General features: G+C 44.7%; 5 protein-coding genes across 5 annotated transcripts in view; 3 read left to right on the top strand and 2 right to left on the bottom strand.

Moving 5' to 3' along the window:
- LOC144481037 (uncharacterized) overlaps positions 1 to 26,776 on the bottom strand; it is a 297,288-nt gene that overhangs the window by 170,716 nt on the left and 99,796 nt on the right. The window lies entirely within an intron of this gene.
- The window catches only part of LOC144481041 (uncharacterized), a 211,559-nt gene that overhangs the window by 86,466 nt on the left and 98,317 nt on the right, over positions 1 to 26,776 (bottom strand). The gene's annotated exons all lie outside the window — the stretch shown is intronic.
- LOC144481057 (uncharacterized) overlaps positions 1 to 26,776 on the top strand; it is a 128,029-nt gene that overhangs the window by 4,019 nt on the left and 97,234 nt on the right. Inside the window, exon 3 of the mRNA XM_078200708.1 lies at positions 10,186 to 10,191. Within this exon, the coding sequence (XP_078056834.1) occupies positions 10,186 to 10,191 (6 nt within the window). The remainder of the gene's footprint in view (positions 1 to 10,185; positions 10,192 to 26,776) is intronic.
- Positions 6,770 to 10,278, top strand: LOC144481030 (uncharacterized). Its single transcript, XM_078200671.1, has 2 exons — positions 6,770 to 7,029; positions 8,021 to 10,278. Exon 2 carries the CDS (start codon positions 8,314 to 8,316, stop codon positions 9,265 to 9,267), a length of 954 nt encoding a protein of 317 aa, XP_078056797.1. The 5' UTR covers positions 6,770 to 7,029; positions 8,021 to 8,313; the 3' UTR covers positions 9,268 to 10,278.
- On the top strand, positions 19,447 to 22,028 carry LOC144480671 (uncharacterized). Its single transcript, XM_078200267.1, has 2 exons — positions 19,447 to 20,239; positions 21,979 to 22,028. Exons 1-2 carry the CDS (start codon positions 19,447 to 19,449, stop codon positions 22,026 to 22,028), a joined length of 843 nt encoding a protein of 280 aa, XP_078056393.1.

Raw genomic sequence — 26,776 nt, 5'->3', positions numbered from 1 at the left:
CCAAATAAAGGTTGGCTCCAACTTCTTCTTTCACCTTAAGACTGTCAGGATTGTAACATGGTCAGAGGGAATATTTTCTAATGGTGGAGATTGGAAGCTAAAGGGAAATATTTTTCAGACAGAAGTTTTGCAATCCCAGCAGCTTTTGTGAGAAATGGCTGAAAGTGAGTGGGAATTGTCAGGGTCAGATTACCCGCTGCTGCTCTCAGAGTCTGAACCATATGAAAGTGGAGATGTGGACACTGGTTACATCCCTACCAAGGGGGAAACAAGGTCTGGCCTTGGCATTGTCACTTCCCAGCAAAAGGAAAATCAGAAGCAAAGTATTTTGTGAGCTGGATGTCCATCAGTTGGACACTGATAAAGGTTTGGATCTACTGTTTGGGTTCAATGATGAGATTGACAAGATAGATGATCTACTGGATGGTTATGAAACATGGTTAGACTTTGACAGGTTTTGTAGGGGGTGAAAGCAGCTATAGCAGATCTGGATATCACAACAAAAGACAGATTGGAACAGCATTAATAAACAAATGAACCCCAGGAATGACTGGGGAACAATTAACAAGTGCTTCAGGTCTGACTCAAAATATCATCATGTGATGAACTTCCCAAAGTGGAAAATTAGGGATTTTGCAGTGAGACACAACACAGAGAATTCTGAGAAATTAGAGATAGCATTAGATCCAAGATAGAGACATACAATTTGGCCAAGGAAAACAACAGACCTGATGATTGGGAGCAGTTTAGAATTCAGCAACAGAGGACCAAGGGATTGATTAAGAAGAGGAAAATGGAATATGAGAGTAAGCTTGCAGGGAACATAAAAACTGACTGTAAAAATTTCTACTGGTATATGAAGAGAGAAAGATTGATGAAGACAAATGTCATTTACAGTCAGAAACAGGAGAATTTATAATGGAGAACAAAGAAATGGCTGACCAACTGACTACATACTTTGGTTCTGTCTTCACAAAGGAGGACACAAAAATGTTGGGGAACACAGGGTTTAGTGAGAGGAAGGAACTGAAGGAGATCAGTATTAGTCGACAATTTGTGTTGGGGAAACTGATGGGATTAAAGGCCTATAAATCCTCAGGACTTGATCATTTGCATCCCAGAGTACATGAGGAAGATGCCTGAGAAATAGTAGATTAATTGGTGGTCAACTTCCAAGATTCTATAAACTCTGGAACAGTTCCTACAGGTTGGAGGATAGCTAATGTAGCCCCACTATTTAAAAAGGGAGGGTAGGGAGAAAGTAAGGAATTATAGACCAGTAAGGCTGACACTGTTAGTGGGGAATATTCAAGAATCAATTTTCAAGGATTTTATAGCAAAACACTTGAAAAACAGTGGCAGGATCGCACAGAAAGGGAAATTGTGCTTGACAAAACTATTAGAATTCTTTGAGGATATCACTAGTCGAGTTGATGAGGGGGAGCCAGTGGATGTGGTTTATTTAAACTTTCAGAAGAATTCCGACAAAGTCAAAAAAGATTAACGTGTAAAATTAAAGCACATAGGATTGGTGCAGTGTATTGAGATGGATAGAAAACTAGTTGGCAGACAGGAAACAAAGAGTAGGGATAAATGGGTCTTTTTCCAAATGGCAGGAAGTGACTAATAGGGTACTGAAGGGATCAGAGCTGAGACCCCAGCTATTTACTACGTATATATTATTGATTTAAATGAGGGAACTAAATGCAATATCTCCAAATTTGCTAATGACACAAAGCAAGGTGGGAGGGTGAGCTGTGAGGAGGATGCAGCAATCCTTCAGTGTAATTTGACAAGTTGAGTGAGTGGGTAAATGATTGGCAGATGCAGTATAATTTGGATAAATGTGAGGTCATCCACTTTAGGAGCAAAAACGGGAAGACAGATTACTATCTGAATAGCCATAAAGTAGGAGGAGGAAATATGCAACAAGACCTGGGTGTCCTCGTACACTCATCACTGAAGGTAAGCATGCAGGTGTAAAAGACAGTAAAAAAGGCAAATGGTATGTTGGAAAAAAACTCAATATGTCAGGCAGCATCTGTGCAGAGAGAGAAACAGAGTTAACATTTCAAGTCTGCGACCTTTCACCAGAACTGGAAAAAGTTAGAAATGTAACAGGTTTGGAGAAAGGGGTGGGTGGGACAGGGACTAAAGGAAGGTCTGTGATAGGGTGGAAGACAGGAGAGATCGAATGAGAGAAAAGTGAATCCCCAAGAGCCAAAGGGAATGGAGATGGAGCGAGAGAAGAAACAAAAGAAACAGAAGCTGTGTCTGGAGTAGGGGGGCTTCCGACTGAAAGAAAGAAAAATGAAACAGTCAAAGATAAAGAAACAGAACGGGCTGAGAGTTCACTCTCTGTAACTGTTGGACTGAATGTTGAGTCCAGAAGGCTGTAGTGTGGAGGGGGTGGGTGAGGGAGAGGATCTTCTCCTGGACCTGCTCTAGACCCTGGTTAAAACAGCAATCTGTAGATCCAGGATGGGTGTGGCTGAAGGGGGAGGCAGGGGTCACTCTGGCTGCCGACTGATTTTCTGTGATCTTGCCTGTGCCCAGGTGGCCCTGGGGAGGGGGATTCTATTGGTACTTTGTTGCCGATTTTGGTCTTTTTGTTTGATTGAACCACATGTTTGGGTGAAGGAGAGGAAAGAATGTTCCGAGAAAGTGGAATTGTCTGTTCTGAATTTCTATCCTGCGCTGATAGTTGATGTCAGTGTCACTATCTCACTCACCATTTCTACCCCTCTTCAACTAAAGAACAGACATTCGGACTCGAACATTAACTCTGTTTCTCTCTCCACAGATGCTGCCAGGCCAAATTTTTCCAATTTTCTGTTTTTATTTCAGATTATCAAAATTTTGCTATTATCTCAATAGCCGCACGTAAGATCCTAGGATTAAGTCCATCGGGACCCGGTCTCTCCCCAGTGTGAACTCACTGGGGTACAGTGAGTTGAGATGATCCCCTGAACCCAGGCTCACAGTAAAAGCATCTGAATGGTCTCTCATCAGTGTGAATACGCTGATGAGACATCAGTTCTCCACAACTTTTATAGCAGTTCCTGCAGTCTGGGCATTTGTAAGGTCTCTCCCCAGTGTGAAACCAGAGTGTTTGCAGTGTGGATGATTGAGTGAATCCTTTCTGTTAGGGTCCTGGACCAGAACCTCTAAATTACATTAGAAAATCAGAGTAGACCCCAACAATTTTTCTATTTTGGCATAAGTGTGAGGATAGGTTGCTTCACTCCAGGAATGATTCCACTGACAAATTAGGGATTTTTCATGGTAAAATAAACATTTTTAAATAAAAGTTCAAATATAATTCCAACAAATGAAACAGTTTGACTATTAACAGTTGAATAATATTTAAAAGTGAAAGGAAAGAACTTTAATTTCTAACTTATCACAATTTCAGTTCCAAATAAGCAACATTCCTCTTATCAATGTAAATCCCACTTTAAATAGTTAGCAACTATAAATATATTTGCTATAATGAGTATAGACTGCCTTGAAACTTCCAGAGAGAAGACAAGTCTCTGAGTAGCTTGTAGAAAACCTCTATCAACAAAGAATCCTCGATGAGCTTCCAGCTCTGACGGGTAACTGAAACTCTCCTCACAGTCTCCACATTTTCACGGTTTCTCCCTAATTTGAAATCCAGTCACAACAGTTACTTGTGAGTTTGTTGGTGTGTCAGAAGATTCAATGAGGTAACATATCCCTTCCCACACTGCAAACAAGTGAATGGTCTCTCCACACTGTGAACCCGCTGATGTATTGCTAGTTTAGATGATTGATTGAATCCCTTCACACACACAGAACAGATGAATGGCTTCTCCTCTGTGGATTCGCTGGTGTATTGCTAGGTTGGATGAGTGATTGAATCCTTTCCCACACACAGAGCAGATGAATGACTTCTCCCAGTTTGAACTCGCTGGTGTGTCAGGAGAGTTGATAACCGACTGAATTCTTTCCCACACACAGAGCAGGTGAATGGCCTTTCCCCAGTGTGAATTCGCTGGTGTGTGAACAAAGTGGCTGACTGAACAAATCCCTTTCCACACTGGGAACAGGTGAATGGCCTCTCCCCAGTGTGAACTTGCTGGTGTTTCAACAAATTGGTTAAGTCAGCAAATCCCTTCCCACACTGGGAGCAAATGAATGGCTTCTCCTGAGTGTGAGTTCATGCTGTTTCAACAGAGTGGATGAATGAGCGAATCCATTCCCACATTCAGAGCAGGTGAACGGTTTCTCCCCAGTGTGAACTCGCTGGTGTGTTGCGAGGTTGGATGACTGATTGAATCCCTTCCCACATTGGGAGCAGGTGAATGGCCTCTCCCCAGTGTGACTGCGTTGATGAGTTTCCAGCAGGGATGGGTAATTGAATTCCTTCCCACAATCCTCACATGCTATTTTCCTGTTGTGACTGCAACTATGTTCCTAAAGGCCAGATGATTCTCCACACAAAGAACACATGTACATTTTCTCTCCACTGTGAATGGCACTTTTTTCTTCCATGTTCAAAATACAATGATATTCAGGTTACAATAAATTGGCCGACTCCATCAGGTTCTGATGTCATGTTTGGTTTCAGTTTCCCAACTGCAAGTCCCCCTCTTCTAAAACAGTGCAAAATTGATTTAAAACAGAAAACAGAGTGAAAAAGAACCCACAAAAATGCAAAGGTGGGTTGTGAAATTGAGCTGAATGAATCTGGAAATCTGGTAATTTGTGGGGTCAGCGTGAGGAAAAGGTAACCATGAAAGCTGCTGAATTGTCATAAAAACCCAACTGGTTTATTGATGTCCTTCAGGGAAGGAAACCTGCCACACAGTCTGGGTCTACACAAGATCCACTGTGGCACTGTGGGAGGAGATAGAGAGAAGTAGGAGTGGCTGGGGTGAAAGAGAGGGATTTATACATCTGCATCTTGACAAGAACTTTGACAGAATCTCCTAAACCCTCAACCTCCAGCATCTAGAAGGACCAAGGTAGCAGGTGGATATAAACACCATCACCTCCGAATTCCTCCAACTCACACACCATCCTGACTTATCTGACTTGCAGTACTAAAAGAACAGAAATTTCTTTTGTATAAATACTGGGAAAACTGAACCCATTGTCTTCAGTCTGACTGCAAACTCCACTCCCTCGCCAGCAACTGAAAGATGTGCTGGTTAAAAAAGTGCATTGACCCGAACAGGCGTCGGAGTGGGGCGACTAGGGGAATTTCACAGGAACTTCATTGCAATGTTAATGTAAGCCTTACTTGCGACGAATAAATAATCTTTTTTAAAAAACTCTCTCCCTCTTCCTGGCAACTGTCTGAGGCTGAACAAGGCTGTTCACAATCATGGTGAAATATTTCATGATGTGGAGATGCCGGCGTTGGACTGGGGTAAACACAGTAAGAAGTTTAACAACACCAGGTTAAAGTCCAACAGGTTTATTTGGTAGCAAAGGTTTATTTGCTACCAAATAAACCTGTTGGACTTTAACCTGGTGCTGAAATATTTCACCCCAAGATGAGCTTCCAGCCACATATCCACATCATCATCAAGACCGTTTTGTTCCTCCTCAGTGACATTGCACAACTCCACCCCAGTCCCAGATTATCTGGCACTCTCACCCCATTCCATTGTGATGTGAAACTCAGGGGAATGGGAATATAGAGAGGGAATGGGACTGACTGAATTGCTCCACAGAGAGTTGGCATGGATCTGAGTTGCCAAACTGATTCCTTCTATGTTGTAATGTTTCCATCACTGGAAATATATAAAGTAGCCACATTGCTATATATTTCAAGACAAGAAATAAGGGATCATAAATAACGTAGTAGATACAATATAACTACATTATACATATCTCTGTACCATACAAATGTTCTGTTCATTTAAATGTTAGCTTTCTCCTGGGAAAATTCCCCCTTTAATTGTGAACATTGGGTAAGAGGCCATCCGATTAGCCAGATAAATAAATGTGTCAAACTGAGGGGGCTAAAGGATGTCAATATCTTTGGGCGGCACGGTAGCACAGTGGTTAGCACTGCTGCTTCACAGCTCCAGGGTCCCGGGTTCGATTCCCGGCTCGGGTCACTGTCTGTGTGGAGTTTGCACATTCTCCTCGTGTCTGCGTGGGTTTCCTCCGGGTGCTCCGGTTTCCTCCCACAGTCTAAAGATGTGCAGGTTAGGTTGATTGGCCAGGTTAAAAATTGCCCCTTAGAGTCCTGAGATGCGTAGGTTAGAGGGATTAGCAGGTAAAATATGTGGGGGTAGGGCCTGGGTGGGATTGTGGTCGGTGCAGACTCGATGGGCCGAATGGCCTCCTTCTGCACTGTAGGGATTCTATTCTAAAGAAAAAGATACCTGGGCCTAGTCCTGCTCCTAATTCCGATGTTCGTCTATAAGCTTTTCAGAGTCTGCAGCCTTCCTGGATTCACTTCCTTTCCCTTCAGTTGCTGCAAGTCCCCAATTTCCCCCAGAATGAGAAAATAAATGGAAAGGGGGAAACATTGATTTCCTCCCAGATGTTGCCCAGAGGAGGAAGTTTCACTCTGAAGCTCATTGGACAATTTCCGTATTCTGACGTCACAATGGAGGCGTGCCTGAATAGCCAATAAGAATCACTCTGCTACGCGGTGACGTCTCCGGGTTCCAGTGCGCAGGCCCGGGCGCGCGGACCCGGGAGCCCCGCCCCCACCCATTGTTCCCTCCCCCTACACCACATCGAGCCAAGGTTTCCAGGCAACCGGCTGACGGCTCCGGCCAGAGCGAGAAGCCGCTCGGTGATCTCCCCCTCCCCCCAAAGTCCGGGACTGCGCATGTCTAATGGAGAGGGGAAGCTGCGAATGTTCCGGGGGAGAACCCACCCTCTGACGTTCATGCTGAATTGTTGACCCATGGGAAGTGTTGGAGGACCGGAAGGGCTGTGGCCCTCCAGACAATCCAGGGCGCGGGCTTTGTGACAATGCAGGTTGAACTTCACACAGACTGAAACTTTCTCCTGTCGCCTTAAAAGAGGCCAAAATCTGTGAGTAAAACACTTTCTTTTCTTCCCCTTTCCATTTCTTTTCTCATTTCTGGGGAAATTGTTGACTTGCAGCAACTGAAGGGAAAGGAAGTGAATCCAGGGAGGCTGCAGACTCTGGAAAGTTTGGCCCAGGTCTGTCAATCAGCCTCTTCAGGAAAATTGGGAGGGTGAATATTAGATCCAGCAGAATGAGAATGGAGGGAGAGTTCTTTTTTCTTCATTCGTGAGACATGGGCATCACTGGATGGCCAGCATTTATTGATGTGGAGATGCCGGCGTTGGACTGGGGTAAACACAATAAGAAGTTTAACAACACCAGGTTAAAGTCCAACAGGTTTATTTGGTAGCAAAAGCCACACAAACTTTCGGAGCTCTAAGTCACTATGGTGTCAGTCACTATGGTGTCACATGTAGCTCTTCACCTGAAGAAGGGGCTTAGAGCTCCGAAAGCTTGTGTGGCTTTTGCTACCAAATATACCTGTTGGGCTTTAACCTGGTGTTGTTAAACTTCTTACAGCATTTATTGCCCATCCCTCATTGCCCTTGAACTGATTGGGTCACTGGGCTGTTTCAGAGGGCAGTTGAGAACCAACACATTTCTGTGGCTATGGTGTCACATGTAGGCCAGGACAGGTGAGGATGGCAGATTTCTTTCCCTAAAGGGCATTAGTGAACCAGATGGGGTTTTCCGACAATCGACAATGGTTTCACCTTCATCAATAGATTCTTAATTCCACATTTTTTTTATTGAATTCAAATTCTACCGACTGCCGTGGCGTCATTCGAACCTGGGTCCCCAGAACATTAGCTGAGTTTTGGATGAATAATCTCGTGATAATACCACTCGGGCATTGCCTCCCAATGTGTGCGAATGAAATTTACAGATTTTGGGGAATGAGAGAGGAAAACGTGCTCCAGAGGAACTAGAATTGTCTGTTCTGAATTTCTATCCTGTACTAACACTGATTACTTTTGTCAACTTCTTTTACAGATGTTAGAAGTGAGGATTTAAGCCAGAAATCTCAAATCAAACGTCGCATCAGGATCTGAAAGATTCAGTTGATTCATTGCAAAGTGAACATCAGTGGCCTCTGAATCTAGATGGAGAAATAATTGTCTGCTCTATCAGCTTCAGCAGTTATTAACTATCAGTGTGACTGGAAAAGCATCAACACACACACTCTGAACTGAGTGTTCCAGTTTTAACCAGTTACACAGCTTGAAAAAACATTCCCATTTGGAGCCGGGTGTCCTGTGTGCAGAAACCTAATTTGATTGTTGAACATGGAGAGACACAAGGACACCTGCACCACGGAGAAACCATGGAAATGTGAGGACTGCGGAAAGAGATTCATAACCCCCTCAAAACTAGAAACTCACCGACGCATTCACACTGGGGAGCGGCTGTTTACCTGCTCTGATTGTGGGAAGGGATTCACAAATTCATCCCACCTGCTGACACACCAGCGAATTCACACTAAGGAAAGGCCATTCACCTGCACTGCATGTGGGAAAGGTTTCAAACATTCATCCACCCTGAAGATGCATCAGCGAGTTCACACTGGGGAGAGGCCATTTGTTTGCTCTGTGTGTGGGAAGGGATTCACTCAGTTATCCAACCTGCAGACACACCAGCGAATTCACACTGGGGAGAGGCCTTTCAGCTGCTCTGAGTGTGGGAAGAGATTCAATCAGTTCTCCGATTTGCTGACACACCAGCGAGCTCACACTGGGGAGAGGCCGTTTACCTGCTCTCAGTGTGGGAAGGGATTCACTCAGTCATCCAACCTGCAGACACACCAGCGAGTTCATACTGAGCAGAAACAATTCAGCTGCTCTCACTGCGCAAGAAGGTTCAGATGGTTATCCAACCTGATACGACACCGACAGGTTCACACCGAGGAGAGGTCATTCATCTGTTCTGACTGTGGGAAGGGATTCAAAAATTCAACCCATCTGCTGACACACCACCGAATTCACACTGAGGAAAGGCCGTTCATCTGCACAGTGTGTGCGAAGAAATTCAAAGATTCATCCACTCTGCAAAAACACCAGCGAGTTCACACTGGGGAGAGACCATTTCCCTGCTCTGATTGTGGGAAGCAGTTCCGAGATTTGTCCAACCTGAGAAGACACCAGCGAGTCCACACTGGGGAGAGACCATTCACCTGCTCTGACTGTGGGAAAGAATTCACTCAGTCATCTACCCTGCTGAGACACCAGCGAGTTCATAATTGATTACAGAGGTTGGATTCTGCTGTTATTGCTGCTGTTGATCACATCCAGGACTGAACCATGTTCATGCTGACAGTTGGTGAAGTGGGAGGGTCGGAGGGTTTCTTTCTGCTGGACTGGCCGGTCTCACAACTTTGTTTCCAGTGGGCTGATGCTCTTTGAGCCTGGGAGTGTACATCTCCACTGAAATGATCCACAAAAGTTGATGAGGGACATTTATTTTATCCTGGATAGTAAGTAGTGTGTTTTCTATACTACAGGTAGGTACATTTGTCTCTGTTCCATTGAGTCTACAGCACAGGGCCAGGCCAGTCGGCTCAATTGGTCAGTATTTATGCCCCACATGAGCCTCCACCCACCCCTCTTCATCTCCCCCCATCAGCATATCCTTCTATTCCTCTCTCCCTCATGTATGTATCGAGCTTCCCCTTCAATGTATTCATGCTGTTCACCTCAACCACTCGCTGTGGTAGCGAGTTCCACATTCTCACCATTCACTGGGTAAAGAGGTTTCTCACTGAAATACCTATTGGAATATTGAACCCCTTCATAATCTTAAAGAGTTGCATCAGGTCACCCTTCAGTCTTCTCTGTCCTAGGAAAAAACAGCCCGAGCCTTTCCTTTCCTGAGTGTCAAATGGTATGTTGCTGGTCTGGAGGATTTAAGGTACAAGAAGAGGTTGGACAAGTTCGGATTGTTTTCACTGGAAAGACGGATGCTGAGGAGTGACCTCCACAAAACTATGAGAAGCAAATGTAGGGTGGATTGTCAGAGGCTTTTCCCCAGGGAAGAAGGGTCGACTACAAGAGGGCACAAGGTGAGAGGTGATGAGGTTCGGGGAAACATGCGGGGAAAGTTTTCACATACATGGTGAAAAAGGATGAGGTCCTGAAGAGTGAATTTAGTGAGTTAGGCAGCAGACTACAGTGCAGGACCTCGAAGGTAGTAATTTCTGGATTACTGCCGGTGCCACATGTTAGTGAGAGTAGGAATAGGAAGATTAGGCAGATGAATGCCTGGCTTGAGAGCAGGTGCAGGAGGCAGGGATTTAGATTTGTGGATCATTGGGATCTCTTCTGGGGAAGGGGTGACCTGTTCAAGAGGGACAGGTTACACCTGAACTGGAGGGGGACTAACATCCTGGCGGGGAGATTTGCGAGAGCCACTCGGGAGGGTTTAAACTAGTTTGGCAGGGGGGTGGGATCCAAAGCAATAGGGAGACAGAAGAGAAGATTGAGGACAGAAGTTAAAGAGAGCACATTAAATAGTAAAGACAGTGTCAGTAATCCTAGTACTGGACAGGTCAGTCAAAAGCAGAGCAGAGAGCAAGGGAAGTCCAGATTAAACTGCATTTATTTCAATGCAAGAGGCCTAACAGGCAAGGCAGATGAATTCAGGGCATGGATGGGTACGTGGGACTGGGATATTATAGCTATTACTGAAACATGGCTGAGGGAGGGACAAGACTGGCAGCTCAATGTTTCAGGGTACAGATGCTATAGGAAAGATAGAACAGGAGGTAAGAGAGGAGGGGGAGTTGCACTTTTGATGAGGGAAAACATCACAGCAGTACTGAGGGGATATATCCGAGGGTTCGCCCACTGAGTCTATATGGGTAGAACTGAGAAGTAAGAAGGGGGAAAATCACTTTGATAGGGTTGTACTATAGGCCCCCAAATAGTCAGCGGGAAATTGAGGAGCAAATATGTAAGGAGATTACAAATAGCTCCAAAAAATAGGGTGGTAATAGTCGGCGATTTTAACTTTCTCAACATTGACTGGGACAGCCATAGTATGAGAGGGTTGGATAGAGAGAAATTTGTTGAATGTATTCAGGAGGAATTTCTCATTCAGTATGTGGATGGCCCGACTAGAGAGGGGGCAAAACTTGACCTCCTCTTGGGAAATAAGGAAGGGCAGGTGACAGAAGTGTTAGTGAGGGATCACTTTGGGACCAGTGACCATAATTCTATTAGTTTTAAGATAGCTATAGAGAATGATAGGTCAGGCCCAAAGGTTAAAATTCTAAATTTTGATGGTATCAGGCAGGAACTTTCAAAAGTTAATTGGGGGAGTCTGTGGGAAGGTAAAGGGACGTCTGGTAAGTGGGAGACTTTCAAAAGTGTGTTAACCAGGGTTCAGGAAAAGCACATTCCTCTTAGAGTGAGGGGCAAGGCTGGTAGAAGTAGGGAATCCTGGATGACTTGGGATATTGAGGCCCTGGTCAAGAAGAAGGAGGAGGCACATGACATGCATAGGCAGCTGGGATCAAGTGTATCCCTTGAAGTGTATAGAGGGTGTAGGAGTACAGTTAAGAGAGAAATCAGGCGGGCAAAAAGGGGACATGAGATTGCTTTGGCAGATAAGGCAAAGGAGAATCCAGAGATTCTACAAATACAGAGTATAGAGAGTAGGGTCTTTTAAGGGTCAACAAGGTCATCTATGTGCGGATCCACAAGAGATGGGTGAGATCCTAAATGAATATTTCTCATCAGTATTTACTGTTGAGGCATGGATGTTGGGGAACTTGGGGAAATAAATCGTGATGTCTTGAGAAGTGTGCACATAACAGAGAAGGATGTGCTCGAAGTTTTAAAGCACATCAAGGTAGATAAATCCCCAGGACCTGATGAAGTGTGTCCCAGGACGTTGTGGGAGGCTAGGGAGGAAATTGCGAGTCCCCGAGCAGAGATATTTGAATTGACATCCACAGCTGAGGTGCCTGAAGATAGGAGGATGGCAAATGTTGTGCCTTTGTTTAGAAAGGGCTGCAGGAAAAAGCCTGGGAACTACAGGCTGGTGAGCCTCACATCTGTAGTGGGTACGCTGGTCGAAGGTATTCTGAGAGACAGGATGTACAGGCATTTAGAGACACAAGGACTGATCAGGGACAGTCAGCATGGCTTTGTGAGTAGAAAATCATGTCTCAGAAGTTTGATTGAGTTTTTTGAAGGGGTAACCAAGAAGGTAGATGAGGGCAGTGCAGTTGTTGTTGTCTACATGGACTTTAGCAAGGCCTTTGACATGGTACTTCATGGTAGGTTGTTGCATAAGATTAAATCTCACGGGATCCAGGGTGAAGTAGCCAAATGGATACAAAATTGGCTTGATGACAGAAGACAGAGGGTGATTGTAGATGGTTGTTTTTCAAACTGAAGGCCTGTGACCAGTGATGTGCCTCAGGGATCGGTGCTGGGTCCACTATTATTTGTCATTTATATTAATGATTTGGATGAGAATTTAGGAGGTGTGATTAGTAAGTTTGCAGATGACATCAAGGTGGGTGGCATAGTGGACAGTGAAGATGGTTAGCTCGGATTGCAATGGGTTCTTGATCAATTGGGCCAATGGGCTGACGAATGGCAGATGGAGTTTAATTTAGATAAGTGCGAGGTGATGCATTTTGGTAGATCGAACCAGGGTAGGACTTAGTTAATGATAGGGCATTGGGGAGAGTTATAGAACAAAGAGATCTAAGGGTACATGTTCATAGCTCATTGAAAGTGGAGCCACGAGTGGACAGAGTGGTGAAGAAGGCATTCGGCATGCTTGGTTTCATTGGTCAGAACATTGAATACAGGAGTTGGGACGTCTTGTTGAAGTTGCACAAGACATTGGTAAGGCCACACTTGTTATACAGCATACAGGTCTGGTCACCCTATTATAGAAAAGATATTATTAAACTAGAAAGAGTGCAGAAAAGATTTATTAGGATGCTCCCAGGACTTGATGGTTTGAGTTATAAGGATAGGCTGCATAGACTGGGACTTTTTCCTCTGGAGCGTAGGAGGCTTTGGAGTGATCTTATAGAGGTCTATAAAATAATGAGGGGCATAGATCAGCGAGATACTCAATAACTTTTCCCAAAGTCTAAAACTAGAGTGCCTCGGTTTAAGGTGAGAGGGAAGAGATACAAAAGGGTCCAGAGGGGCAACTTTTTCACACAGAGGTGGCGAGTGTCTGGAACAAGCTGCCAGAGGTAGTAGTAGAGGTGGGTACAATTTTGTCTTTTGAAAAACGTTTAGACAGTTACGAGCAAGATTGCTGTCGAGGGATATGGGCCAAATGCGGGCAATTCGGACTCGCTTAGTCGTTTAAAAAAAGGGGCAGCATGGACAAGTTGAGCCAAAGGGCCTGTTTCCATGCTGTTAACCTCTATGACTCTGTAGAGGTGCTGGGTGCCTGGAATGCACTGCCAGTGAAGGGGGTGGAAGCAGGCACCTTAGCAATGTTCAAGGTGTATCTTGATAGACAGACAGGAGGTGAACAGAGAGATAGAAGCTCTATTGGCACAGGCTCGGTGGGCCCAAGTGCCTGTTACTGTGCTGAATTGTTCCTTGAACATTCTAAGTAACAAGGTCAAGGAAACAATCTTAAACTCTGACATGTGAATGAAGCTTTATTTTAAAAATTAATGCTGTAATCACCCAAATGCTTGTGGAAACTGCATAACCAGCAGAAATTGTTTAAACTAAGAATTTCTTCTCTCATTTTGATAAGCTACAGGACATTATATTCCGTCAAATCTGGCTCAAGAATAAGGTCGATTGTTCAGTCTGATCAAGGTGAATAAGAAAGAAACCTATTGTCTTCCATCGTGTGTCTTTTTGAACCAGTGAATCTTGTATTAACCAAATGAATTAAAGAATCCTGTATTAATTAGCCACCAGCCATTAACATGATTGTATTAAGTTACAATTAATGAATCAGTAGTTATAGTAAAAGGCTGAGTTTTATTTACTGTAAAAATGTAAAAGCTTATTGCTGTGTCTGTAAAGAATGTGCAATGAAGATAAATGTACTGGCGAGAGGGACCTTCAAACTCTTCAATATTTGAAACTGTATGAACAAGGGATTGTATGGAATCAGGTAAAGGGATAGTCTGAAACAATTATGTTGTATTCCTGAATAAGATGAAGAGAAAAGGTGGTGTAAATATTGGGGATTCAATTGAATTAATCTCATCAAATTGACCAATTGTCATGTTAAACAGGCCCAACTCTGATGTAAGGGAATAAAAGTAGAGGTTCCAAAGGTCTTCCCTGCTGGCCAAATACTGAAGAGTCCCGAGGCTGAGTTTTAAGGAAATTCCTGTCAAAGATGGAGCCAGACTCCTGAGGCTGAATTCCACAAAAAGTCCTGTCAAAGAAGGAGCCAGAGAGGGTTAACCTTCCAGACTGATCACCCACATCAAGTTATAAAAGCCAATGTCTTAAAGTTGTTCAGTAAACCTCTCTCATTGAATAAACTTATTTTTAAATTTACTATCCAGAGAATTCTGCCTTTGCCTTAATTGGTTAAAGTCTTGTCTGAACCAAAGTGAATTTAATAAGTGACAAGATGGGGGTGGCTGAAATTACTTCAGTTCCAGATAACAAGATCAGAGAACATAAATCTTCAATTTATAAACTTACATTTCTACAGAGCCTTTCACAACCACAGGACATCCCAACATACCAGTGTGTTTAATTCTATCCTGATTGTTATAAAGTTAGTTTCTCTGTGCGGTCTGTTTGATTTATTATTGTCACATGTACTAGTATACAGCGAAAAATATTGTTTCTTGTGCGCTATACAGACAAAGCATACTGTACATTGGGAAGGAGAGAGTGCAGAATGTCGTGATACAGTCATAGCGAGGGTGTAGAGAAAGATCAACTGAGGTAGGTTTGCAATCAATAGCCTTTTCCAGCTCAAGTGACAATTTCAGGGGAGCAACTTTGATGATGGGAAGGCCAACTACTCTCCTAATCCCATCATACACAGCACAGAGATTTCTGTTGCCACAGACAATTTGCATTTCTTGAAATAGGCTGATCCAATGATTATTTGCACAATCTCTCTCTGCTTTTTACACATCTGTCCTGGCTACATTCAAGTGACACAGTGCTCCAGCTTTTGGGTTGATGTTGTACATCAGGTAGGTTTTGCTTTTTGCTTCAATGACAGATGTCATCTCTGCTGAGTGGGTCTCAAACCATCTTTGCAACTTTTACCAAATGTTGCTGCTGCTGTGTCAGAAATGAGAGAACTCAGCGACTTCCAAGTTTCATCAGTATCAGTGTTGATTGATGAAGATTTTACTGATGTGACTGTGAAATATTTTTCTGTTTTGTTCAGTGTATCTTGATAATGTAATAGAGTTCCCATTGTAAAGAATATTTAAGTCAGTGAGAATTGTCAGCAAGGATTAATCAGCATTTTCTAATTGGAGCTGGAACCTTTCAACACTGAGTTGTAGATTTTGCATCAATGATCAACATGGAATTCAAGTGGAGGTTGATAATTTTATTGTGAACTCGTACCTGTCGAGAGTTCTTGAGTTAGAGAGAAAGATCACAGCTGGTGCTTTTAAATAGGGACTCAGCAGCCCCAAAAATCAAGCTCTTTCCACAATATTACAGTTCTGTCTGCGATGGGGCTGTTAACACCAGCAAAAACAAACCAAATAAAAAATAGACTAACAATCCTCGGTGTGATTAACAGCAAATAACAATATAATCCAACTCCTGCAGTCACTTGTGAACGCTCTGGTGTGTCCACAGATTGGCTGACCGAGTGAAACCCTTTCCACACACACAGCAGGTGAACGACCTCTCCCCAGTGTGAACTCGCTTTGTACGTTCAGATCAGATGAAGATCTGGAACTCTTTTCACAGAGAGTTCAGCTGAATGGCTTCTCCCCAATGAGAACTCGCTGGTGTGACCAAAGCCCAGATGACTGAGTGAAGCCCTTCCCACATACGGAGCAGTTGAATGATTTTTCCCCAATGTGAATTCGCTGGTGTGCAGTGAGCGCGGAAGACTGCCTGAATTTCTTTCTACAGTGAGTGCAGTTGAACAGACTCCCCTCAGTGTGAACTTGCTGGTTTAACATGAGGCTGGCTGACTGAGTGAATGCCTTCCCCCACACAGCGCAGGTGAATGGCCTCTCCCCAGTGTGAGTGCGTTGCTGTGCAGTGAGTGTGGATAACTGCCTGAAGCTCTTTCCACAGGAGGTGCAGCTAAATGGTTTCTCCTCAGTGTGAATTCTCTTGTGTATTTCCAGGTTGGCTGACTGAGTGAATTCCATCCCACACTTGGAGCAGGTGAATGATTTCTCCCCAGTGTGAACACGCTTCTGTGCACTGAGGTTGGATGAAGACCTGAAGCTCTTCCCACAGGAAGTGCAGCTTTTTGGCTTCTTCCGAGTGTGATTTCTCTGCTGTGTTAGCAGGGTGGGATAACTGAGTAAATCCCTTCCCACAGACTGAGCAGGGGTATGGCCTCTCCTCAGTGTGAACTCTGTGGTGTGACCAAAGGCCAGACGACTGAGTAAATCCTTTCTCACGTATGGAGCAGGTGAATCGCTTCTCCCCAGTGTGAGTGGTTGGTGGATTAACAGGATGGAGGACTGGTATGTAAGCAGGGTGAGATAACTGAGTAAATCTCTTCCCACATACGAAGCAGCTGAATGGTCTCATCCCAGTGTGAATTGGCTGATGTGCAGTGAGGGTAGATGACTGTTTAAACCTCCTTTCACAGTATGTGCAGTCATACGGTCTTTCCTCAGTGTGAATTCGCAGGTGTGACACGAGGCTCGCTGCCTTAATAAATCCTTTTCCACACACACAAGAGGTGAATAGCTTCTTCCCAGCGTGACTGCGTCAGTGGACTTCCAGCAGGCATGGATAATAGAATCCTTCACCACAATCCTCACATTTCCGCGGTCTCTTTGTGATGCTGTTCCCAGTGTGACTGTGTTGATGGATTTCCAAGTGGGATGGATAATTGAATCCCTTCTCACAGTCCCCACATTTCCACAGTTTCTTCATGGTGCCGGTGCCCTCGTGTCTCTCTGGGTTGGACAATCAGTTGAAGCCTCGTCCACACACACAACACGTGTACAGTTTCTAAGAACATAAGAAATAGGAGCAGGAGTAGGCCATCTAGCCCCTCGAGCCTGCCCTGCCATTCAATGAGATCATGGTTGATCTGAAGTGGATCAGTTCCACTTACCCGCCTGATCCCCATAACCCCTAATTCCCTTACCGATCAGGAATCCATCTCTCCGTGATTTAAACATATTCAACGAGGTAGCCTCCACCACTTCAGTGGGCAGAGAATTCCAGAGATTCACCACCCTCTGAGAGAAGACGTTCCTCCTCAACTCTGTCCTAAACTGACCCCCCTTTATGTTGAGACTGTGCCCTCTAGTTCTAGCTTCCTTTCTAAGTGGAAAGAATCTCTCCACCTCTACCCTATCCAGCCCCTTCATTATCTTATAGGTCTCTATAAGGGCGGCACTGTAGCACAGTGGTTAGCACTACTGCTTCACAGCCCCAGGGACCTGGGTTCGATTCCAGCCTCGGGTCACTATCTGTGTGGAGTTTGCACATTCTCCTCGTGTCTGTGTGGGTTTCCTCCGGGTGCTCCGGTTTCCTCCCACAGTCCAAAGTTGTGCGGGTTAGGTTGATTGGCCATGCTAAAATTGCCCCTTAGTGTCCTGAGATGTGTAGGTTCGAGGGATTAGTGGGTAAAATATATAGGAATATGGGGGCAGGGCCTGGGTGGGATTGTGGTCGGTGCAGACTTGATGGGCCGAATGGCCTCTTCCTGCAATGTAGGATTTCTATGATTCTATGAATATCCCCCCTCAGCCTTCTAAATTCCAACGAGTACAAACCCAATCTGCTCAGTCTCTCCTCATAATCAACACCCCTCATCTCCGGTATCAACCTGGTGAACCTTTTCTGCACTCCCTCCAAGGCCAATATATCCTTCCGCAAATAAGGGGACCAATATTGCACACAGTATTCCAGCTGCGGTCTCACCAATGCCCTCGCTGTGAATGGTGTAATGTTTTTCAGGCTGTGTAACTGGTTGAAGCTCTTTCCATAGTTAGCTCACTCGAACACTCTCACTCATGTGTGTGTCTCGGTGCTTTTCCAGTCACACTGATGTTTGAAATTTTTTCCCACAGACCAAACAAACATTTCTCCTTCCTCATGCAGAGGTCGATGATATTCAGCTCCTGATAAATCTCTGTCAGATTTTGATGTTTATTTTAATTTGTGTAAATCCTCCCCTGGAAAATGGTTTGAAAAGAGTGCTCACAATGAGTACAGGATAGAAATTCAGAGCAGACAATTCTCGTTTCTCTGGAATATTCTCTCCCCCAATTTGTCAATCCCAGTCTCTGTCCCGCTCCAAGATGGCCGCGTCCGGTTGCCTGGGTAACCCGCACCTTGCAACGCCCGCTCACTATACCCTCACCAAGATGGCCACCCTTGCAGGACATCTGAACCAGACCCACTTCCTCTCCCAAAATGATTGCCTAGGTAACCCAAGCCCATTGCCAGGGAGGACGCTCCGCCTCTCTGAGCGCCCTCATTCACACTCGTAAGATGGCGGCTACCGAGCCCGCTCCCCTTGGGCCTGTCCCCACAGTAAAGCCGGGGCCTGCAGCCTAGGCCAGAAGTTGGTGCTGTTTCCAGTGCAGCCGTGGTTTCCATTCCTACCCTGTGCTCACAATCTCCTCCCGAACTCTCCCCTGCACCATGACTGACACTGAGCATGCTCAGACCGCACGCTGCATTGCCAGGCTCACAACCGCCTTACCATTGCCGCGCATGCTCCACTCCCGACCTGGCCGCCCCTCATTCACTCTGATTGGTTGGAGGACCAGCCGCTCCCGCTCGGTCCTCCAGCCCCGCCCCCTCTTCCTATTGGCCCGCGCCTGCCGTCAATCAGTCCCCGGGCATTGTGATGTGGAGCATGCGCAGTGTCATTGCTGGCCTTGGCTCTTGTTTGTCCCGGAGAAGCGGAGTTTGTGAACTGTTTCTACAGGAGATCAGAAGCGAAGGATTTGCAGATGTGAAACGTCAGATCAAGCTCTGGTTGAGTAACTCCATTCATCAGCATCTGAATATCATCGGTCTTTGAATGTGGAAGGATAAATGATCAACTGCTCTAAAAGAACACATTTCAAACATCAGTGACTGGACAAGCACCGAGACACACACACACACACACCCGAGTGAGTGTTCCAGTGAACTGACTGTGGAAAGAGTTTTAACCAGTTGTTCAGCTTGAGAAAACATTGCAAAATACAAGGTGAGGAAAAACCATACATTTGTTCAATGTTTGGACAAGACTTGAACTGATTGTCCAACCTGGAGAGACACACGGACACCGGTAGCATGGAGAAACGGTGGAGATGTGAAGATTGTGGGAAAGGATTCAATTATCCATCCCTGCTGGAAAACCATCAACGCAGTCACACTGGGGAGAGGCCATTCACCTGTTCTATATGTGGGAAAGGATTCACTCAGTCATCCAACCTATCATTACACCAGCGAGTTCACACGGGGAAGAGGGCATTCACCTGCTCTGTGTGTGGGAAGGCTTTCACTCAGTTATCTGGTCTTTTGTCACACCAGCGAATTCACACTGAGGAGAAGCCATTCAGCTGCACTCCCTGTGGAAAGAGGTTCAGGCATTCTTCAGCACTCACGGCACACCAACGCACTCACACTGGGGAGGGACTGTTCACCTGCCCTGAGTGTGGAAAGAGATTCACTCAGTCATCCAACTTCACATTACACCAGCGAGTTCACACTGGGGAGAGGCCTTTCACCTGCTCCATGTGTGGGGAGGGATTCACTGGGTCATCCCACCTGCTGTCACACCAGCGGATTCACACTCAAAAGCCATTCAGCTGCACTTCCTGTGGAAAGAGTTTCAGACAGGCAACCTCTCTCATTGCACACCAACGAATTCACACTGGGGAGAGACCATTTACTTGTTCCATGTGTGGGACAGGATTCACAGTTTTACCCACCCTGCTGAGACACCAACGAATTCACACTGAGGAGAAGCCATTCAGCTGCACTGACTGTGGAAAGAGTTTCAGGCAGTCATCCAATCTTGTTTTACACCAGCGAGTTCACACTGGAGAGAGGCCATTCAGCTGCTCCGTGTGTGGGAAAATCGGTCATCCAACCTCACTGCTCACCAGCGAGTTCACACTGGACAGAGGCCGTTCACTTGCTCCGTGGCTGGGGTTCAAGCTGCTGGCTCACCAATGCACTCACACTAAGAGACCATTCAACTGCTCTGTGTGTGGGAAGGGATTCACTCAGTCACAATGGTTCTTGAGACATCAGCAAATTCATTAGTGACTGCAGGGGTTGGATTCTGCTGTTACTGCTGCTGTTTATCTTGTTTAGTATTGATACGTGGTTTTGTTCCTGCTGATATGACTGGCTGGGGTTTAATATTCTGGCGATGTCACCAATTTTCAGGGCTTCAGGGTCCATTTTTGACAACACCATTTCTTTTAATTCAAGAACTTTCAACAGGAATTCTGTTACAACAAAATTATAAACTTTTACTTTAATCCTAAATTGTTCTTTGGTGGAAAATCTACAATTCTGTGCCTGAAAGGTTCTACTTCGGGCATCAAAATATATATTTTTAAATGACTGGTTTGAGATTTTCTCAAGAGCTACTCTTTGATTTTCAGAGCCTTCTCTTTCACTCTCACTAACTCCTTTATTAGTGATGTATTCACATAGTAATATTACAAAGGGTTGTGGGTTCTGAACATACCCCAGTCCATCACGCAAACCAGTCTCCCATCCATTGACTCTCTCTACACTTCCCACTGCCTCAGAAAGCAGCCAGCATAATCAAGAACCCCTCATACCCCGGACCTTCTCTCTTCCACCTGCTTCTGTCGAGAAAAAGATACAAAAGTCTGAAAACACCTGCCAACTAATTCAAGAACAACTTCCTTGCTGCATCAGAATTTTGGATGGACCTACCATATATTAAGCTCACCTTTCCATTCACCATACCTGTAACGACAGCACTATATTCTGCACCGTATCCTTTCCTTTTCCCCTCTGCACTCTATGAACAGTATGCTTTGTTTGTCTACTACATAAGAAACAATACTTTTCACTGTATCCCAGTACATGCAACAAGAATAAATTAAATCAAATATTGATGATGTATTCTCTCAGTAACAATACCTTTTGTATTTTGTTGAATTTTGTCGTGTTTACTTCATTACATGGATAAGATAGCACAGATGCCACATACAGTGGAGATATTAAATCTTTTAACTTAGAATCTATATAAAAAATGTATTGTGTTAATTTATTTTAAACAAATATCCATCCATTTCCAAAATGTGATTTCAAACTATTTGACACATTTGGGATTGAGGCACGTATGTGTAACCCCTGGATGGTGAGTAGGGAGGAGGTGAAAGTGCAGCTGTTACATCTCCTGCACTTGCCGGAGAAGCTGCCTTGGGAAGTTTATAAGTTCTTTATTTCTAAAATAAGCATATTGGAGAAAGGCTCTGACTCGTGTGTGGTCTCAGTGTGTGACTGCCTCACTGACATTCTGTTTTCACTGACTGTCGATAAGTCGAAGCTGCTGCCGACTGTATTCTCTCTTTGGAAAGCTGGATTGAAAATGTAATGTTTGACAGGGTTTATATCAAATCCCCTGATAGTTATATTAGCCCACCATCAAATAAAAACATGTTCTAATATTCTGTGTCAATGACGTTCTGGATAAAAACAGTCATCAAAGTAGATTAAACACACCCCACTTTGTTAAATGAAGTGAATGAGATGCTGGTGGTCTTTGGTTTCGGGTTTTACTCATTTTATTGGAAACTGCTCATTTCATAAAGCATTTTTATATTTGGTAAATAGGTGCAGACGGTTATTGGTTCAGGCGGTGGAGCAAGAAAAAACGCACATGATTCTGATCTTCATTGTGTGTGAATTTACATTCGAAACCCATTGATAACCTCACTACACAATCAGCTCTGACCAGGGCTTCCATATGTTGTCACTGAGTGTTCAGCAGCAAAAAGAGTGGAACGGCAGTTATGCCACACAGCTCCAGGGACCCATGTTCAAATCCAGCTTGGGTGACTGTCTGTCTGTCACCTCTCCCCGTGTCTGTATGTGTTTCCTTTGGATGCTCTGGTTTCCTCCCACAGTCCAAAGATGTATAGGTCAGATGGATTAGCCATGGTCAATATGTGGGGTTGGAGGGATAGAGCAGAGGAGAGGTTTGGGTGAGATACTCTGTCAGAGAGTCAATGCAGACTCGATAGGCTGAATAGCCTCTTCTGAACAGTAGGGATTCTATGATTCTATGAACAGTAGTTAAAATTTGAACATGGACAAATGTATCTCAACTTCGAATGTGGCATATGTGATTTGTGAGTGAGTTCACAGTGCCTGGCTATTAAAATTCCTGAGCTGTGCACTCAGGGTCTTTCCCCACACTGCCTGAAATAGATACAAAAGTGTTGCTCAGCAGAGTGAGGAGATTTTATGTGTCGCCAAGAGCTCCTTATAAGGCTCACATTGCTATGAAATGCTTTAGTTCAGTCCTAGGGAGACAGCTCCTCCAAATATCACCCACCCAGACAGCACATCAACAACCCTCCTTCCTCATAGAGTTTGATAGCACAGAAAGAGGCCTTTCAGCCAATCGTGTCTGCATTGGTCATCAAACACCATTCCGTTCCAATCCCATCACCCAGCACTTCACTTGGTCTGTACCCTTTTATGCTATAGCATTTCAGGTGTTCATCTGAATGCGTCTTAAATGCCTGCTTGCACCACCCTGAGGTCTAAGAGGACATGAGAGAAGGTGAGAGAAACTAGAGGAAGATGTGAGTTCAGAGCTAAGATAAAGGGGAACCTTAAAGGAGATTTTGTCCAGTCAATTAGCTTGCTGCCTCAAAGTGTCAAGGACCCAGGTTCGATTCCCAGCTTGGGTCACTGTCTGTGTGGAGTTTGCATGTTCTCCCCAGGTCTGCATGCGTTTCCTTCGGATGTCCAGTTTCCTCCCACAAGCTAATGATGTGCAGGTCAGGTGGATTGGCCATGTTCAATTGCCTGTTGTCCCAAGATGTGTAGCTTAGGTGCAGTAGGCATGGAAAATGCGCCTGGGGTTATTGGGACATGATGGGAGGCGGAGGGGGGGGGGGGGCGGTGTGGTAAAGGGGGCTGGTTAAGATGTTCTTTCAGAGCATTGGTGCAGACTTGCTGGGCTGAATGGCCTCTTTCTGCACCTGAAGGAATATGGAAAGGGAGGGAAGCAGCAGAGGCAGCTGATTGAATTGTCTCAAACTTAGCAACAAAGAAGATCATGAGTTTCTCCTCCATGAGCATTTGTGGGAGGTGAAGATGGAGGAAGAACAAAGGGAGGTATTTCAAAAGGAACCAAAGGAGAAATCTCAGCAGGTCTGGCAGCATCTGTAAGGAGAGAAAAGAGCTGATGTTTTGAGTCCAGATGACCCTTTGTCAAAGCTGGTGTTTTGAGCTTTGACAAAAGGGTCATCTGGACTTGAAACATCAGCTCTTTTCTCTCCTTACAGATGCTGCCAGACCTGCTGAGATTTTCCAGTATTTTCTCTTTTGGTTTCAGATTCTAGCAGCTGCAGTAATTTGCTTTTATCCATATATTTCAAAAGGAATTCATTTATGTTGATGTTATTGAAAAGATTCAATGCACAGTATTGAACACAAAGCTAATTTATTTGACTTTTATCCAGAATATTAACCCCTATAACTGGGTTGGATTTCATCAACTCCAGCAGAAACAGACCTAATGAACACATTTAAGTCCTGAATGTGATTAACAGCAGAATCCGATCACTATGGTTAATTGTGGATTCGTTGGTGTTTCAGAAGGTTGGATGACTGAGAGAATCCCTGGCCACAATCAGAGCAGGTGAACGGCCTCTCCCCAGTGTGAACTCGCTGATGTACAGTGAGGTTATATGATTGTCTGAACCCAGTCCCACAGTGTCTGCATCTGAATGGCCTCTCGTCAGTGTGAGCACATTGATGGCGCATATCAGTGCACCAGATCTTTTAAAGCACTTCCCACAGTCTGAGCATTTAAAAGGTCTCTCATCAGTGTGAACACGTTGATGTGTCAGCAGGTAAGATGAAGCAGTGAATCCTTTCCCAAGATCACTTTTTTATACTTTAAAAATGTCAAAAGCCCATCTTCGCCAATTCCCATAAATCTTCAATTATAAACTAAAATAGACACGAGTTTTCGTGCGATTTAAAAACAAATGAACTGTCTGCTGAAAGGGTTAACTTTTCTGCAGAACCTAAAGGGGTGGGGAGTGAGCAGAAAAAACTTGACACTTTACACAAGTTTAAAAAACTTCCCTAACAACAAAACAAACTTGATTTTAAACTTCACCCATTAATTTTTTTTGTTATATTCATCAACCTAATTATTTTAATTTGATCAGTTTTTGTTAGGGATGGGTAACTTCTATTCTTGATAAACTGGTTCACTCATTTTGTTAATTCTACTTGGTCTTGGAGAATCAGAACCCAGACTTTATCATCCTTACCCTTTTTCTCCCTTTGCCACCACTCCCTCTGTTTTGCGGGAGGGTCGTGGGGATTCCAATCAGACCAAATCATTTTATCATAAAAGTTAAATACTGCGGATTCTGGAATCTGAAACAAAAACAGAAAATGCTGAAAAATCTCAGCAGGTCTGACAGCATCTGTGGAGAGAGAATAGAGTCAATGTTTCGAGTCTGGATGACCCTTTATAAGAGCTCTTCTGAAGTGTCATCCAGACTTGAAAGGTTGGCTCTATTCTCTAATCATTTTAATCGATAAGTTTCTTGTTCTTAGTTTCCAAATGGCAGGAAGAGACCTGTCCGGTCCCCACTTGAGCTCTGATTTGTCACTGGCCATGCCTTGGGTAGGATTATAACCATTAGAATCTACTCTCAGAGGTCTGCTTTTCAGTCCAGTGCTACTTGGAGTATACCGTCACTTCACCAACTATCAGGTCACAAGTCCCTCACAGTTCTTATCACAAATTTATGATAAAATAATTTAAACATGCCTGAGAACGCTTCTTAACTTCTTAGTCAGCGACCTACCCCCGTTAAAGTGGATTGGGGACTGGCTATCCGACAGGAAGCAAAGAGTCGGAATAAATGGGTGTTTTTCCGGTTGGAGGAAGGTAACTAGTGGCGTGCCGCAGGGATCGGTACTCGGGCCGCAACTATTTACCATTTATATAGATGATCTGGAGGAGGGGACGGAGTGTAGGGTAACGAAGTTTGCAGACGACACAAAGATAAGTGGAAAAGTGAATCATGTGGAGGACGGAGAAGATCTGCAGAGAGATTTGGACAGGCTGAGTGAGTGGGCGAGGATATGGCAAATGGAGTATAACGTTGAGAAATGCGAGGTTATACACTTTGGAGGAAATAATAACAAATGGGATTACTATCTCAATGGAAACAAATTAAAACATGCTACCGTGCAAAGGGACCTGGGGGTCCTTGTGCATGAGACGCAAAAGCCCAGTCTGCAGATACAACAGGTGATCAAGAAGGCAAATGGGATGTTGGCCTATATTGCGAGGGGGATAGAATATAAAAGCAGGGATGTCTTGATGCACCTGTACAGGGCATTGGTGAGGCCGCAGCTGGAATACTGTGTGCAGTATTGGTCCCCTTATATGAGGAAGGATATATTGGCATTGGAGGGAGTGCAGAGAAGGTTCACCAGGTTGATACCGGAGATGAGGGGTTTGGATTATGAGGAGAGGCTGAGGATATTGGGTTTGTACTCGTTGGAGTTTAGAAGGATGAGGGGGGATCTTATGGAGACTTATAAGATAATGCGGGGGCTGGATAGGGTGGAGGCGGAGAGATTCTTTCCACTTAGTAAGGAAGTTAAAACTAGAGGACACAGCCTCAAAATAAAGGGGGGTCGGTTTAAGACAGAGTTGAGGAGGAACTTCTTCTCCCAGCGGGTGGTGAATCTTTGGAATTCTCTGCCCACTGAGGTGGTGGAGGCTACCTCGCTGAATATGTTTAAAGCGCGGATGGATGGATTCCTGATCGGTAAGGGAATTAAGGGTTATGGGGATCAGGCGGGTAAGTGGTACTGATCCACGTCAGATCAGCCATGATCTTATTGAATGGCGGGGCAGGCTCGAGGGGCTAGATGGCCTACTCTTGCTCCTATTTCTTATGTTCTTATGTTTGTTGATTAGTCAGACCCCATTTTTACAGATTCCAGGTATCTCAGCTGCTGAACACCAGCCGGTCCTGCAATAATCTCATTGAATCTCTACAGTGCAGAAGGAGGCCATTCAGCCCATCAAGTCTGCACCAACCACAATCCCACCGACCCTATCCCCATAACCCCATGCATTTACCCTAGCTAGTCCCCCTGGCACTAAGGGGCAATTTAGCACAACCAATCCACCTAACCCACACATCTTTGGACTGTGGGAGGAAACCAGAGCACCCGGAGGAAACCCACGCAGACACGGGGAGAATGTGCAAACTCCACACAGACAGTGACCCATTGGGAATCAAACCCGGGTCCCTGGTGCTGTGAGGCAGCAGTGCTAATCACTGTGCCACCGTGCCGCCCTAGTTTAATTCTAACTCATTCTGAGTAAATATTCTCACCAAGTCCTGTGTTGGGG

This window comes from Mustelus asterias, chromosome 30 (genome assembly GCF_964213995.1).
Source record: "Mustelus asterias chromosome 30, sMusAst1.hap1.1, whole genome shotgun sequence".
In the NCBI taxonomy this organism is placed as follows: domain Eukaryota; kingdom Metazoa; phylum Chordata; class Chondrichthyes; order Carcharhiniformes; family Triakidae; genus Mustelus; species Mustelus asterias.
Note: the sequence above shows the minus strand (reverse complement) of the source record. Positions and strands in the feature narration are given on the sequence as shown.